At 42.1% G+C, this 17,215-nt stretch overlaps 2 protein-coding genes across 3 annotated transcripts in view; both read left to right on the top strand.

Annotated features, from left to right (window-relative positions):
• The window catches only part of DCP1A (decapping mRNA 1A), a 38,376-nt gene extending 32,359 nt beyond the window's left edge, over window positions 1-6,017 (top strand). For both annotated transcript variants that reach the window (XM_083727047.1, XM_083727046.1), the window contains exon 10: window positions 1,376-6,017. In XM_083727047.1, coding sequence (XP_083583173.1) covers window positions 1,376-1,456 — 81 coding nt within the window. In that variant the 3' untranslated portion in view covers window positions 1,457-6,017. The remainder of the gene's footprint in view (window positions 1-1,375) is intronic.
• A 1,962-nt stretch (window positions 6,018-7,979) lies between these two features.
• TKT (transketolase) overlaps window positions 7,980-17,215 on the top strand; it is a 37,492-nt gene continuing 28,256 nt past the window's right edge. The window contains exon 1 of the mRNA XM_083727034.1: window positions 7,980-8,477. Within this exon, the coding sequence (XP_083583160.1) occupies window positions 8,371-8,477 (107 nt within the window). The 5' untranslated portion in view covers window positions 7,980-8,370. The remainder of the gene's footprint in view (window positions 8,478-17,215) is intronic.

Genomic DNA, 17,215 nt, shown 5'->3' with positions numbered 1-17,215 from the left:
GGGGCATTACAAAAGGCCCTCACCCTTCTAAATGGCACTTTAGGTTCACATTCTCATTAGTATAAGGCCATAAAATACCAAATGGTCACATCTTTTATGTTTGGCTAATTTTCCTGAATTTATTGGCTTAGAATTGCCCACCTAGTACACAAAGGTATCTTTTTTCAATGAAGAACCAGAAATATGAATAACTGGCCGGATGTTTGTTGTTGATGATGTTTAATTTGAGATGCAAATTCACATGATGGGAACACTGAAAGTCCCAGGCCATGCATATAGGTAGATTTGTAGAGGCATGGGCAATGATGATGCCTGCTCAGCTGGTCCATGGAGGTCAGATAGTGAAAATGCCCTGCCTAACTCAACCCAGGCTATACCCAAAATGCAGAAAGAGACTAAATGGAAATGTATAGTGATCCAAACCTCAAGACAGGTAAAATCCTACATATGCAGATGCTGACTTTTTATTTCATTGCTGTCTGGTTCTTAGTTATCATCCAAAACAAATGAGCCTTCTTGTCTTTAAGAGTGTGCTTGCTGTACTAATTCAGATTCTTCTTGTACAGTTGCATTCACTTATGCAGGTTTCCCTCATTAGCTTTCACTTTGAGACTTAACATGGATTTGTTAGTTCATAATACTCCCCTGTCGCTAGTTTTCGTCACTTCTCTTTGTTTCTCTGTACTTCCGCATTCACTTTACCTTTTCTTATCTTAGTTGCTTTGCAAGCACCCTTCTAAAAGGTTTCAAGTAGTGTACCCTTGTAAATAAGATTGATCCGGCTTTAATGTAGAAAGAATTCATTTTAAAATCCATACTGCTTCCTCAGGTTGAAAACAATCTAAACAGCCCAAATGAATTTTGATAGTGTTACCATGTTACACTGGAATAGCCTTGAGCACTGAATTGGGCAGTTACATTTATCCCATAAGGTCAGGACAGAGATACCACTGTATATGCTCAGTGATATTTCTGAGCTATATATCATTGATAGTACAGTGGTACCTCGGGTTAAGTACTTAATTCGTTCTGGAGGTCCGTTCTTAACCTGAAACTGTTCTTAACCTGAAGCACCACTTTAGCTAATGGGGCCGCCGGAGCATGATTTCTGTTCTCATCCTGAAGCAAAGTTCTTAACCCGAGGTATGACTTCTGGGTTAGCGGAGTCTGTAACCTGAAGCATATGTAACCTGAAGCGTAGGCAACCCAAGGTACCACTGTATAGCTTTATTAAACTTCCTCCTTCATTCCTCCTACCCAACTCCTAAACTTACAGGTTTTGTTAATAGGTGTAGAATAATGAATTGGGTAGGAAAAAGTAATGAATTATTTCTGTCATTGGTTTAATTATGGTTTCCCCCTCTCTTTCCTTCAGAACGATGCGAATTTTCTTAGTACGCTTCATGAAGTTTATTTACAAGTCTTGACCAAGAATACGGACAGCATCAAACTATAACTGAAGTAAATACAGTTCAACTTACCACCAATTGTTTCAGAAACAATTATGCCTCTTCTGTGAAACTGTTAATATTTTTAAAGGTTGTTTTTAGTTGAAGTTTTAAGTTTTGTTAAAGTAAGGAGACCTTGTCCCTTAAAAATGCATAACTAATGTTCTCAGAAGTGATCTAGGTTTCACTGTGACCAATCACCAGCAGGCTTTTATTTCTGTATGCGGAAAATGGTCTTCATGTTTAACAGCACATTATTTTTGAGTGGGTTTAGAGTAATATGAAAAACTGTTTTGATTTTTCTTCATCTGGTACATACATCTAAATAATTAGGGTGAATGTGGCCTAAGCCATCTTTGGCAGTTGAGTAAAGATAACAAGTTGTGAAGCTAACTTCTGATTTAAAGAGCCGTGGATGGAATGCAGAATGCAATTTTAGGGTTTGGAAGGAAACAGTGGAAAGCACTGTAAAAATGCTGGGGGGGTTTTAGCTTTAGAGCTGGATGGACTCAGCATGGTATTGACCATCAAACTGACTCCCTTAATATGCAGCGCTGGCTTTTGCATCCCTAAGTTTTACTAAGGCAAAATGAAGGTGGATTATGAAATACCCCTTTAACAATACTTGCAGTGTTCTTATATTTTGTTAATGATACTATTTTCAAGCAAATAATTTTTAAACAGAAATGGATGGAACATCATTGTGGTCCCCTTATTGTCCTTTCCAGGCTTAATGCAAATTTTGGAGGTTTGCCTGTAGCATAGATGGGAAGGAACCCAGAGAAGTGTGTATAATTTCGTTTTTGGTGTTTAAAAATGGGCACATAAACAACAAATGCAGTCTGCTCTTCTCCCCATATTTTCCCTCCATTTGCAGGTTTTTGTGAGTTCTCATAGAAGGTTAAGATTTCATTACCACTGTAAAGATCAAACTTCTTCCCAAAGGAAGTTGCTCTGATCTCCTTGTTGTTTTATATGCTGCTATCGGTCTCTCCTTGACTTGTATTTATTTCATTATGGTATGTGATAGTAGCTAGCAATACTCTAGTGTAACATAAATCTCAATATGTTCAAGCAATACTAATATTAAAGGATGGGGTGGTTTTTGTTTTTTAGTAGAAGGTCTTTGTTTTATATTGTGAAAGGTAATTTTGTAATCCTTTTAACCGATCAACACACACTGCTTATTTGTCAAAGCATTGCTGGAATGGAGGATCCATGTGTTACAATCAGTTTCCTGTGCAAGCCATTGAAATGAGTAGGGCTTCATAAAAAGCACACCCAGGATCTTATAAAGGCCCCCTTCTTTTGGTAGAGTTTGCAATGGAAAAGGTCCTGAATTAGAATGTACCTGTTGCTCTTAAAATTTAAATGTAACAATGATCCCTTCAAGGTGCAGATACTATCTGTAATTCATCTACCAAGCTTTAATTATGATTCCACCACAAATCAGTGTTTTGATATATAGCGTGTTGGATTTTTAAAAAATCAAAATATGTACTTCATTTTGAGTGATTTTAAGTAGGTGTTTTTATGTTTAGCAAAATCTGCCTTTTGAGAGAACCTCTTCGGCCTTTGAACTCAGTGTTTCTAGTTGCAAACATAGTATTTTATATCAGATATATGTGCAGAATTCAGGGAAATATGTTAGTAGTGATATGCATATTCGACTAATGTTTTGGCTTTAATGGTAAAACTCAAATGCTCCTTTTCAGGCTTTCTAGACCTTTTTTTTTTAAGGAAACATGACAGCTCTACTTAAATGCTGGACCTTTGATAGCACACCCATGTATGTGCACCAAGAAAAACATGCTTGCTTATTTAAACAGAATTATTCTGTATGAAGCTTTTTCCGGGGGGCGGGGCAGAAATCAAGCCACTGCAGTACTCTTCAGTTTATTTTAAGTGGCTGTATTAACCATACCCCCTGAACCAAATTTATATAATGCTGTGTTTGTAGATAATAAAGACTTAATTATTGTGTATGGAAAGAAGAAAACCTTCTTAGCCATAAGCATAATATTGGAGGAATAACGATATTGAGCTGAACTTGGTCACAATGGTCAAAGTAAGCATTGTATCCAAATATCTGCGGAAATGAAACGGAAGTAGCCGGTGTGGTTCTCTCCAGATGTTGAACTGCAACTCCCTGACCACTGACCATACTGGGTAGGGCTGAGGGGAATAGTAATCCAACATCTGGGGGACACGTTGGCTACCCCTGCTATAAAGGGTTCCCTTATATTGAATGTACCATTACGGTTTTGTGACTTCAAGGGGTTAGTGAGAGAGAGTTTTGCTTCAGACAGCATCACTGTATTTGTCCCAGTACACTTCGTCCTCCTGTTTACTATTTTGCATTATAATTCCCTAAAAACCTCATCTGGTAGCTTGGCAAGTCAAGAGTTCTCAACTGATAGAAGTATGTGCGGCATCAATAAATAGTTCTCTGCTTCCAAGAGAATTCCCTTAGCTAGCAGAAAGTTGAATCTTCTTTTTTTTTGTCAGTAGATTTGCATTAAACTAGGATCTTACACACGTCGTCGTTAACAACATTTGTGTATGTAGCAGGCTGAAGCTGGGAGGTCACAGGCAAGCTAGGCAATGCAAAGCAGCATTCTGCTTTTATTGCTTATTGCAGCGTGAGAAGTTAACAAACGAAACAAAACCAAACATTTTAAGAATTGCTTTGAAAAACAAAACTCTGCTGCAAGGTAAAAATCACAGGTGCTTACAAAATGCAGAAATCATTGGACAGCTTTAGCCTGATTACATACGGTCATATCCAACAGTAATCATACTCAGAGTAAACCTATTGAAATTAATGGAATTAAGTTCCTAAGTTGAATGATTACAATAGTTCTGTTCTTAGTGCGATTTGGTCTTTTAATCTCTTGTAGAAGTTTAGAGCTATAATGAAACATTTTATTCTTACCTGCATGTAACAGTAACAAGTACATAGCTAACCAACTTGGGCCATTCTTTTCAAGCTTATATTTTAGCAAGGTATTATTTCCCACAAGCAAACATATGATTTTAGACTGTCCTAAAATCAATATTCAGTATCTTAAGCATGTATTTTTTTTGTTGCCTATATGCAGCATTTTATTAAAAATTGCTTAATATTTGTCCATCCAAAAGTGACTTTAAAACAAGCAGCTTACTCAATAAGAACTCATTGCTGTTTTGTTCTGTTGCATTAACAATGTTTTGTTAAAAATGTGCCTAGCAACTCTGTATTTGTGACACACCCAGCAAAATGTAAACAGTCTGCTAAGAGCTAAGGCACAATATGACAGTATGACAAGTAAAAGAATGTCTTATTCTGACATGGGGTTGGATTCAACATTTCTTCCATGAACAGAAAAGCTCATTCTGTGGAAGAGACAAATGTTGCTGAAGGAAAGGGGGAAGGTGATCTTGCAGATCCCCACTTCCTCCTTGCCTCCCCCCATGCCGCTTCAGTTTTCTGGAAGGTTCCTCAGCCCTCCAGAGTAGTTTTGGTAGAAAGGAAGAGTTTCCATCTTCTGAGAGTGACATTTCACTCCCTGGAACTTTGGATCTAAGCCAGAGAGTATAATCATGTTTCAGGCATACTAAATGGTATCTCCCCACCCCCCGTAGTTCTCTTTTGCTTGAATTTAGGGCATTCCACCAATGCCATGTTTAGGCACGGGTATAATTAGTGTGGAACTTTCCAGGAAATATATTTAATGTGGAGTGGTCTGACACAAAAACCCAGCCACCTCTTGTTGGCTTACATGAGTTGCTTTTTAAGCATATCTTTAAAAAGAGGAATGTGTGCAATATATATTTCACCTCAGTTTTGGACATCTTTCGTGAACTTGTTAAAGGTGCAATATCTTCACTTTAAGTGGGAAACATTTGCAATAATATTCCCCCTGTGGTTTGTTTTTGTACCAATTTAACATTGTGGGCACATGGTGATTCTCTGTTAAAAATGCACACTACACTCAGTGTTTGGGTTTAGCGCTTTAATTTGCACTTGCATGCATATCAAGAGTTTGAGGTGCTTCCGATCTTTTGGATTTTAAGTGATTACTTTAGGAAAACAATGGGCATGGTCCTGTTCCACAGGCACAGCATTCACACCTGAATGATTCCCAGAGGATCAATAGAGCCCTGTTTCCCCATTTTTTGTGGGCACATAGGAAGTACAAGAGACCGATAGGAAGAGGAATGGAACTTTTGTACGCGCGTCTCATTCATATTCGTAGTCCTTGACTGCTTGGTTGAAGTTATTCATCCTTCTACGCACATATATAGGTGGGGGTATTGGGAGCTGATATATATTGAACTTGTTGGAATCCTCTACATATTGGCGCTGCACCTGTGGTGGCCTGGATTGTGCCCACTAGCATTTGAGCAACTTTTAAAACTGTCACCATAATGCTTCATTAACATTTCAGTATATGGGTATGTAATTTGTGCCATCTTATTATACTGGCAAACATTAAGTTATTGCATAAATGTTTAAGAATAAGCATTTTTCATTGAAAATTTTGTATGTTTGCAGATATATTTTTGTAATAAAACTTCAAAGACAAATGTTCTGGTCTGTCCTGATATCTTCTTGGTGGCAGTTCACCTTTTGAAAAGGGAGTCCAGCTTAGGAGAGCTGTTGAAAGCTTTTATGAAGGTTTGATAATTGGGCACCGTCTTCAAAAACCAGACATATCTGTACTTTAACACAGAAATGTGACTCTTGGGATTGTAGCCAACTAACATTGAGTAGACCCATTGAAATTAATGGATCTGAGTTAGTCGTGCCCATTAACTTCAATGGGGAGGTACTGTATGTGGACTAACATTGAATGCAACCCTAGATTCTTGCATCTGTGTTCCTTTTCGTTTGCTTTAACACTTTACTATAAACCTTTAACATATGCTATACGAACATCTGATGCCACACTTACCCAGGGAATATACAATTATGAAATTGGGGGAAGAAGCTAAGGAGAACACATCATTGGAGATGGTGTAAGACATTCACCTGACAGGCTCAGCATCTTTAAAAAGCCAGGATGTCTTCTGAAATTAACTGTTTCATTCAAGTTGATGAAGATGTAACCTGAATACAAGCATCCCCCTACTTACGTATGTTATACTTGTACATGCACAGTGCTGAGAAATAGCATATTGGCCTGAATATAAAGCCACACCTTTAAAATTGGAGGGGGGGAAGGAAAAATACCCGAACATAAGCCGCTCCATTCCTCGCTGCTCCTGGGTGCATGCTGGGAGGGTGGGAGCCATGTTGTGTTGCCGGTGGCCCTTCCCCTTCCTCACTCTCTCCCTTCCTGACCTTGGGGGAGAGGACGGGGGACTATGCATGGGGCGGGCACTGTTTTGCCACGCTCCTGGTGCTGTTTGCCCCACGCTCCTGGCTGCATACCATAAGGTCACGAATATAAGCCACACTTTAACTTTTCATGGTCAGAATTTTGGGGGAAAGAGGGTTATATTCAGGCCAATAAATGGAACCATACCATCCCTGGAGCCTAAAGAGGATGTCAGTGAGGGCAGAAGAAGTCCCAAAGTGGCTTAGTGTGGCTTTGTTTAAGCCGCTCAGGCTCTCCACCGAACAGCTGATGCACGGGGTAGCACAGCAGCAGCAGCTGCTGCTTTTCCACGGGGCCTCCAGGCAGCCCCAGAGCTTCAACTCCAAACTCTTAATTTGGTCTGGAGTGCAGAGAGAGCGTGAGATAGAGCTGAAGAGCAGGGGGAAATAGGCATATAGAAGGTGCTCTCCACTTCATGTGATTCCACTTATGTGCACGGGGTCCCACTGGACTGTTTTGGGGCATAAGTCAAAGTGCTAGTTATAATGCTCTGTGGCTCCAAGCTATCTGAAAGACCATATTCCTTCTATGTTCTGAGATCTTCAGAGGAGGCCCTTTTCTCAGTCCTGTCACCCTCACAGGCACGCTTGGTAGGGACACAAGAGAGGGCATTCTCAGCGACTTCTCCCAACTTTGGAACCCCCAAGCAGGATTCCAGGGGTTTCCAGGCGCTCACCCAGTGTTTCCATTGGGAAAACTGAGGCACAGTGGAGGCTAATGTATTTAAGAAATATGGTTCATTTTACATCTAAAGTCTTCAATGGAGGAGATGCAGAACATTATTCCCAGCGCCTTTTTCACTCGGAAAAGTGGACTTGGGAGAACTTGGGAGGCGTTCCTGGTGACTTCCAGCGCCTCTTTTTCAAGAAAAATAGCACAGAGTGTCTCAATTTTTGAGCGTCCCCCCCCCCCCAAACCGACTAGTTTGCTCCGCTTTAAAGCCAAGAAACACCGCAAGCACAGAATGCCATTACAAGGCGCGGCTGGGGAAAACCTGCGGGGCCGCCAGGTGTTCTTGGACTCCAATTCCCAGCATCCCTCACCATTGGCCGTGCTGGCTGAGGGTGATGGGAGCCGGAGTCCAATAGCACCTGGAGGGCCAGTTAGAAAGGAAGCCCTGCGCCCTACGCGGGCTGAGTTGCACCCTGGGCTTTCCCCCTTCCCTTCGCCGCTGCGCAAATGGCGCTGAGCCACGCCCTGCTCCCGTTACGCGCGGAGCGAGAGGGAAGAGGACGCGGCTGTTTTCTGCGCCTCAGCCGCGCCTCTCTTCCTCGGGAGGGGAGTGGCTGGCCTTCGCAGGCGGGCGGGAGAGCTCAGTCCGCAGGCAGCGCGCTGCTGGGGAGGCGGGGGCTTTTCGCCCAGGCAGGCAGGCAGGACTCCGCCCGCGCGCAGCTAGCAGAGGTGGCCCCGGCGCCTGGCCCCTCCTCGCCCGGCCGAGCAGCTCCGCCTCTCCTGCCTCAGTCGCCGAGCCCGGGCCTGTCCAGCGCCACACGCTCCAGCTCCTGCCGCCGCCGCCGCCTGCAACCCGAGCCCGCCGCCGGCCACGTTCCTGCTTCGCCATGGAGGATTATCACAAGCCCGACCAGCAGACGCTGCAGGCCCTGAAGGACACGGCCAATCGGCTGCGCATCAACTCCATCAAGGCCACCACCGCGGCTGGCTCCGGGTGAGCCAAGGGGGAGAGGAAGGGAGGGAGGGAGCCGGGCTCGACTCAGGCAGAAGTGCCGGGGCTCACACGCCTGCCGGCCAGTCACGCCTTCTCTCTTGGAAGGCCCCGGATCTCGCAGATGAGGGATCAAGGCAGCCTAGCACGACGAAGGAAAACTGCCTCACACCGTCCGACCTTTGGTCCTAGCTTAGTGTTGCGCGACTCAGACTGGCAGTCGCACTCGGGGTTTCCAGGCAGAGAGGGTCTCCCAGCCCTACAGTGGAGATGCTAAAGGTTGAACCGAGCACCGTTTGCATGCCTTTCCCCTGCAATACACGCCGCTTCCGGAGTGCAGACCTGTTCCTCCAGAGCTGAGCGTTGGCTGAAATGAACTCACGGAGGGATGGCGGCAGTCTGCCTGACATATTCAGCACTGTCTGCCCGCCCTTGATCTTGCCCCAGGTTTCCCACCCACAGTGTGGGGTGGGGGCAGAAAGTTGCTCTATTGGTGCCTTCCGTAAATGTCCCATGCCACCTTTATCCCAGGGTAGATCTTACTTGGGTACTGGCTATCCTCCTAAGAACAGACCCTTACCATTTTCTGAGCAAGGTGGGGTCAACTCCCTTAACATTTATTTTTTGCTCCCACCCACAACATATCAAAGCATTATCCAACTGCCTAAAGGTAGGAAAATGCACGTGCTATCTCCTTAAGCAGATGGTACATTTAGCGGCATTTCACCCCCATAAGATGGATAAGTTCTCGTCTCGTCCCTTCACTCTTAATAATCCTAGTTAGCAGAAGGTAGCCCCTACGTAAATGTCTCTTTAGTACAGTACTGTGTAGCCCAAGAAGATAGTTGTGCTTTCCTTCCCTGGTCCTGCTACAAATGATTCTAGAACAAGGCTACTAATGTGTCGAACAGCCTTGACACTACCCCCTGTTTGTGTGGACTTCTGTGCCTCTGGATGAAATCTGGTCCAAATCTTGCCTCTTACTGTTGCGTGTGTGTGTGCAGTTCAGGGGATTTCTGCAGAGATCTGACTGTTGAAATCCATTGAGTTATCCATTGGTCATCAAGCCACAATGTGCGTACACTGTTACCTAAACACTGTATTTGAGTTCAGTAGGGTGTTTCTCTTGGAGCAATAATTGATTTCACAGCTTTGCCCAAATGAGCTAGCGATATCTTAAACATTATACCTATTTGCATACCACCTGTTCCCCCCCCCCTTTTCTTAAAAAGCAATAATGATAAATAAAACATAGAGCTGAAGATCTTTGTTCTTACTGGGAAACCTTGAATTTTGAGTTGCAAAATGGGTTCAGAGCTTCCATTAGGTTTCGAAATGCAGGTTTAAAGCAATCTTTAGGTGTCAGTTATGTTTCACAACTCATGTAATAAGCAAACCTGGTTTGGCAACCTAAAGCTTTCAACAGCCATACAATTTAATAGAGGATTTTCTTTGGATAGAAGATGTAGCCATTACAAATCACTTTAGAAGGTTGCAGATATAGCGAAGGTGCAAATAGAACTAGATAGCTTATTTGCTGCATCTGTAGCTGGATTGAATTTAGGATTTGTGTAAGTTCCAAGGAGCTGAACAAACCCATTTTCAGCTGGTGCCTGCAGCCCTATACACATTTATCTGGGAGTAAGTCCCATTAAACTCAATGGAGCAACTTTTGAATAGACCAATGTTAGGATTGTTCTGGATGTAATAATTGTCCTTGGAAGATACAGATCAGAACTATATATGTAGCAGTTATCTGCAAATACACTTGGGTGTGAAAATTATTACCTCACCTGTGGCTGTGAAAAATGAATAAGAATGATAAAGCATTGAACACTGGATGTTTGTGTTGATGAAATATTTTTGTGTTTTATATGTTTTGATAAAGGGCTCATTGCATAACAACCCTTTTTACATCATATAGATTGGTTCAAAAGCTTATTTTTTAGAAAGAGAACGGAGTTAATTGCTCTTAAATACTGTATAGGGGCTTTTCTGGTTATACTCATACAGTTTGTTTATGCATGTTGTGTGTGTGTGTGTGTGTGTGTGTGTGTGTGTCCAAATGTTTGGCTCAGTGTGGATAGTGTGCAGAATCAGCCCTTCTACCATAATGCTGTCTGCTTTAATCATGTGCAGCTAAAGTGGGCAGCTAAAATCAGAGCGTCCAGAAAGCATGAGAGTATAATATTGACAGTGTATTTTTGACACAGATGAATTGGGATATAAGGTTCTTCATGCGTATGATATGACAGAAAGGGAACTCAGGAATGCTCTCTTGACACACAGTTGGAAGAAAAACAATTTATGCTTTCGGCCAAGTTATTTCTTTTGTACCCAACAGTCATAACTAATTATCGGCAAAATTTCAAGTTCGCCAAAGTGGGATTATTTTTCAAATGCCTGAAGTCTCATATGGACAGTTTATTCAGGCTTTAGAATAGAGGTTATTTTAGGCTCTGTCTGCAGATTCCAGAGTTAGTCTAGTTTTGCTTGTACTCTGTGATGGGAAAAATCCATTGTCATTTGATGTGAAAATCAAGCTATTTTCCCACATCAAACAGGTTTATTTAATGTTTCATTGACAAACACTGATTTTCTAAAATCTCTTTACAATATATTTACTTTGTTTCAGCTGATGATTTAATTTTTCTCTCTCTGTTGTTTGTGTGTTCAAAATTATTTAAGGTTCACATTGTCACATTTTAAAATTTAATTTTTAGAAGCAAAAGTTTTCTGTAAGGTTGAAACATCTGCCCACATTTTAAATTCCTTTTGTCTGTAATGATCTCACTGAATTTTGTAAGGTGCATGAAAATGCCATCGTTGGAGGCATTCCTGCACTGAATCTCATTTAAATGGAATGCTAAATTCTGACAACCACACATTCTGTTCTGAGGTCCATCTGAAGGACTAGGAATCATAATACATATATATATGTATGTATGTAAACCCTTCCACCTTGTGTTGGGCAACAAAGTTGCAACAAAAGAAAAGTGATGGACCCATTTTGAATTTGACTTAATTCAAACCATCGCACCATAGTTCAACCTTAACGTTGGTTCAATGTTACATCAGACCTGAGAAACCATGATTTGTAATGGAACTGAAAATTACAACCAGGAACATGATATGAAGTGACTTTGCTTGTACAAGACATGATTGTCTGAATTGACACACCATAGGTATGGCTGATGCCTTGGTGCACCATTGAGGCAGAAAAGCTGGACAAAATGAAATTGCACATGTGACTTCAGTTGTAGCATCTTCATGGGTGCTCTATTCTGCTCGCAGGATAGTTCTTCATAGCCTAACTCTTACTAGATGTTTCCTCTGTAGCTGTGTTCAGGGCAGCTCACAGTGTTAGAGGAGTTCGGAACAAACAGTGAACAGCCTTATAACGAGTCCCTTTGTAAGAGAAGTAACAACAGCAAGAATTTAAATGCATGTGTATTTTAAAACTGTTATTAGTTCTAATCATCGTGCTGATTTGCCTTGAAAGGAGCGTGTTCTGCTTGATTCTAAAGTTCACCAAGTCATGTAGAAGGTGGCAAAAACCTTATTCTCCCAGATGGAGTTCAAAATGACTTTATATTGGTTGTGGGTGGTGTTAGCAACTCGGTGCACGGCTTCACCATCCTCCTGAAGCCATGCTGTTCTGCGGGTGATTGCTCCGCCCTCCTGGCTGCTGCAGTGCCTGATGGGTTCCCACCAAACCCAGATTCAAATTCCGGCCTATTCGTGGCGGCCTGGGGGTGGGGCAAGAGCAGCAGACTGAGTTGGAGCAGGCTTCGGTCTGGTCCGCTCCAGAAGCATAAAAAGGGGCCAGAGCTGACCTCTAATCTTGTTTTTTTCTTACAGGCTACAGGCTAACCTTTCTCCTTTCTAGGTTCTCTGGCGTTGATATGGTTGTACAATGGCTGCTGTTTTCTCACAGCTGGGAAAGAATTTCCCCTGCTCTACAGGTTTTGCCTACCCCATAGCAGTTGTCACAACTTTGGCGATTTTAGGCATTGGGCAGAATCCTTTAGTCTTAACAACTGAAAGAGAGGTAAAGGGGTGACTTACCCCTTCTGCGGCAGTGACACCAGGGTACCCCATTAGAGGGGTCTTGAGGGGAATCTCTGTCCACAAGGGCACAACAAGTGGGCCATAGAACTCCCCCCAGCGACGTGGGAGAGAGCCAGTTGTGTAAACACACATTTTGCAATGGCCCCATATTCCCGTTCGACCGTGACTTGCCTCAGACCCCCAGCAGGGGGCTGAGAGGGATACACGCCCAGTGCCTATGCCAAGGTTTCCTACATGTGAAATTCAATAAAGTTGTGGCCATTTTAATCCCTAAAGATGTTATTGTGTCTCCTGCTCGATCCTGAGGTCTGGTTCCCAGAGGGGTAGGGTGGGGACTTTGCCTGGGCACGCAAAAACCATTTATAACTAGCCACCATTTCCAGCTGAGCTTCAAGCAACAAATCTGGATCCAGAGCAGCAAATTGATTCTGTCAATGCCATGACTCTCCAGAGCAGGCAATGCAGCCTCATGCTTCAATCTCTATTTCTTTTTAATTCAGCTTCAGACTTCCCAAATAGGAGTATGAATGTGTGTGTGTGTGTGTGTGTGTGTGTGTGTGTATAATGCATTCTTTAGCAATCAACTGAAGAGCTTGTAAATGGATAGAGAGGCAGTTTGGATTCACCAGACTTTGAGTGTTCCTCTAGTTGAGGGCAAATAGCATTCCTCAGCCTTGGTCGCAGCTCTTCTGTACATTCAAAGCCTATGCTAATTTTTATGCGCATTAAAATGTGACTCTGTCACAAATTGCTACATCTCTTGTAATAAAGTAATTTGTTAAGGCAAAACTATTTCTGAGGAAGGATATGGAATGAGTGGGGGGAAAACGAAGCAGGTTCTGGGGGCAGGGGAAGAAAGTACGGTACCTAACCATAAAGCAGAACCCTTAGAAGGAAGTTGCCTTTCTTATTCTCGGTGTGGTGTTGCAATAGCTATATTTACCATTTTACAACATCAAGGTGGTTCCTGTTTTATTTTTTGAGGTCAGTTGGAGTTCTGTCTGAAGGAGACTGTGGGGATGCAAAGCCTAGTGACTGGGAAATTACGAGATGGGAACAATGTGATTGTACAATACATTCAAATACAGGATCAATATTTATTTGAACAGTCTCTTTAGTAAATAGCAGGGAGCAGAGACTCAGTACTGAGTTCGGCAAGATCTAATTCCTCCTTTGTTATCCCTGGGGCCTGATACTAGAATGAATAGATGTAGAATGAATAGATGGATATCTGTTCTTGCCACTCCTTGGGAGCAGAAAATGGCCAGAAGAAAATGCATGAACATGCCCATGATGAATCATGTTATGGGGCTCTGCAAGTCTCCATTTGATATGCCCTACCCACTTCTTTGTTTGCACTAACAGAAAAGTGCCTGAGGACGCTTGGGTGGTCTTTTAGTCCTCTTTCCCTATTGTGTCCAGACTGAGCCATCTAGTAGAGTCTTCAAAGGGTCTCATGGCCACCAGGGGGCGGGTAACATGCCAGTTGTGGGAGGAGCCAGAGGTAGAAGTAGGTGATGGTGATGGTGACAAACAATCCAGAGCTGGAAGGAGGAGTCAGCCTTTGTCCATGAAGACACTGATCTTCCTTGAGTGGCAATGATGGATGAGTGCATGCTCAGACTATGTAACTGCCTTTTCAAGAGGACTGTGACTGCACCCAGAACAGGCTGTCTACCTAATTCCAGAGAAAGCAATCTACTAATCTACAGGACCTCTTTCTTGTCTGGATTCAGTATCTACTTACTGGTCCTCATAGAATTATAGAGTTAGAAGTGATCCCAAGGGTCTTCTAGTCCTACCCCCTGCAATGCAGAAATCCCAACTATATATACATGACAGATGGCCACCCAACCTCTGCTTAAAAACCTCCAACGAAGGAGAGCCCACAACCTCCCAAGGGAAACCATTCCACTGTCAAACAGCTCTTACTGAGTCTCTGATTCTTTGTTTTTTGTAACTTCGATTCATTGGTTCAAGTCCTATTCTCCAAAGCAGGAGAAAACAAGCTTGCTCCATCTTCCATGTGACAGCTCTTTAGATATTTGAAGATGGCTATCATATCTCCTCTCAGTCTCCTTTTCTCCAGGTTAAACATACCCAGCTCCTTAATCCGTTCCTCATAAGACTTGGTTTCCAGACCCTTAATCATCTTGGTTGCCTTCCTCTGCACATGTTCCAGCTTGTCAACATCCTTCTTAAAATGTGGTGCCCAGAACTGGACACAAGAGTCCAGGTGTGGTTTGACCAAGATAGAATAGAGTGGGACTATTACTTCCCTTGATCGGAACACTGTACTTAAATTGATGCAGCCTAGAATAGTATTAGCTTTTTTTGCTGCTGCATCACACGGTTAACTCCTGACCTTATTTTTAACTTCTCTTGCAAATCTGAGTTCATTCTGAGATTTGGCCCACCTGACCTTTTCCCTGAAACTGCTGGTTACTCATGTATATTCTTCCTTTGGGATTTCCCATTTCTTCCATTTCTTATTCATTCCCTTCTTACATCTCAGCTCATCTGTAAGTTCCTTATGTTGCCACACTGGTTTCATTAGATGCCTCCCATTTTTCAATCTTGATGGAAATGTCTGCCTTTGTGCCTTAAATATTTCACCTTTAAGAAACTCACATTCATCTTGGATGCCCTTCTCTTTGATTGTTTTGGACCATGGGACCATCCAACCCATCCCTGCATCTGGGCACTGGTCAAGGATTCAGATGACAAGGAGAAATAGAGCTAGATGGTGTCTGCGCCATGTTGCATAGTGATAGCAACTTCCTGAAGCATCCCTGCCTTTAGCACAAGCCCTGAGTTCACAGATCTGGTAACTGGTGGCTGTAGGCTGCTGGCTGTCCTACCCAGCTGGCACTGCATGCTCAACCTGAGCAATCACATTGGTTTTTGCAGGTCCTTTTCAGTGCAGCAAGTCAAGGCAGTCTCTTGACTACTGCCTCCTTTGCCAACATCTGGAATAAGTGACTTTCTTAAGATGGGTTCACAACCTCCATCAAGATTGTGGTGCGTGTTTCCAAATGTCTCTTCTTGGTAAAAGCCGAAATTGGTTGTTTTATGCTTTCATGTTGTTACGCCTTTCTACTCCTTTTGGTCATATTTGCCTTTGCATAATTCCACCCCGCCCGCTGGCCCTTGGTGCGTTTTTGCTTAATCAACTGTCCATGCTGAGTAGGCATCTTTTGTATGGCAGCTCTGTTTGTTTTGTGTTAATCCAAGCAGTTTGACCAGAACTAATAGAATTTGACGATTGAAAGAAGAGAGGTTTGATTTTCTTTTCTTTTTTCAAAGGGGGAAAGAACAAATAGTTATTGTAGTTTCAGAGGAATATTTTATTTTTTAAGAAATTGCAAGAAGGAAGTTACGTATGAATGAATTTCCATAGAATTCACTGTGTTTGCATTCCTTTTCCAAAACATATTGTCCGTATTGGGAGTGCTGTTTGCAGATGTATAAGGAACAAGTTATTTTGCACATTGGCCAATAGTTGAAAATCTCTAGTTTCAACAGCAATTGTTTTTTACATGGAATGTGTTGAATTTCAGATATTGGAGCATAGCTCGGCTTGTAAACTGAATTCCAGTTACTGATGGAAGCTGAAAGGCAGAGGGTGTGCTCTACTACGTCTTCTGCAACACCTTAGTTCATTTTGAAATCTGCTTGAAGCCTTTTGCAGAAGTCTTATGAAAATTAGTGGTACTTGCAGAACACTATTGCTTAGTGTGTGCTTTTTTGCAATATCAGTATTTTGCAATCTAATCCTAAAGCTGCTGTCATACTCCCACATACCTGTAAGTAAGCCCTGTTGAATTCAGTAAGACTTACTTTTGAGTAAATGTGGCTAGAACTGTGTTGTCCATCTTGCCAAGTTTAATCGGACTTGCTTCCTGGTAACCAAGGTTGCGATCCTAAGCACATTTAACATCTCTCCCTCCAGTGGATAGGTAGCTCAATTTTCAGTTTTTATATTTTATTAATATAATTTTAAATCTGCTTTAAAATGTTTTTAAAATGCTAACAATTATTGAAGTCCCCTACCACAAATATATCTGTATTTCTAGATCTATAGATTTATATCTGTATCTATATCTGAGTGCCCAGAGGGGTAGTTGTGTTAGTCTGCTGCAGCAAAGCAGCAAGAAGTCTTGTCTGATGAAATGGACTCTTGTCCATCGCAACATACGGTATGCTGTAATAAATTAGCTGGCATTTAAGGTGCCTCAAGATTCTTTGTTGGAATTAGAATTGTTGTGGTAAAATGTTTTTAATTGGTTGCTTTAATTTTTTAAAAATGTTTGTTTTCATTCCCTGTTTAATTTTTCTTCTTCTACATGTTCACCAATAGGTTTATTTAAAAACTTTACCCCCAGAGCAGCAGTTCTTTAGAGAGATGGTTAAGTATAACATTTATAAGATTTAAGGAATGAAAGCCTTTTAAGTAAGCATGTAAGGTTTACTGATTAACAGCCATGTGTAAATATTTACTAATACATGTTTTTGAGTCGTGACTTAAATCTAATTATTTTAATTCCTAGCGTGCAAGTACTTAACAAGGGATGAGCACTAACCTTTACTCCTGTTTTTTAAAAAAAGCATTTGCATGTGTTTTAAGAAATTGTTAACGAGAGTGCTGTTCCCAAAGGGGTTTGGATTAG

Source organism: Podarcis gaigeae, assembly GCF_964106915.1.
Source record: "Podarcis gaigeae genome assembly, chromosome: 2".
NCBI lineage: Eukaryota > Metazoa > Chordata > Lepidosauria > Squamata > Lacertidae > Podarcis > Podarcis gaigeae.
This window is presented reverse-complemented; position numbering and strand designations above follow the sequence as displayed.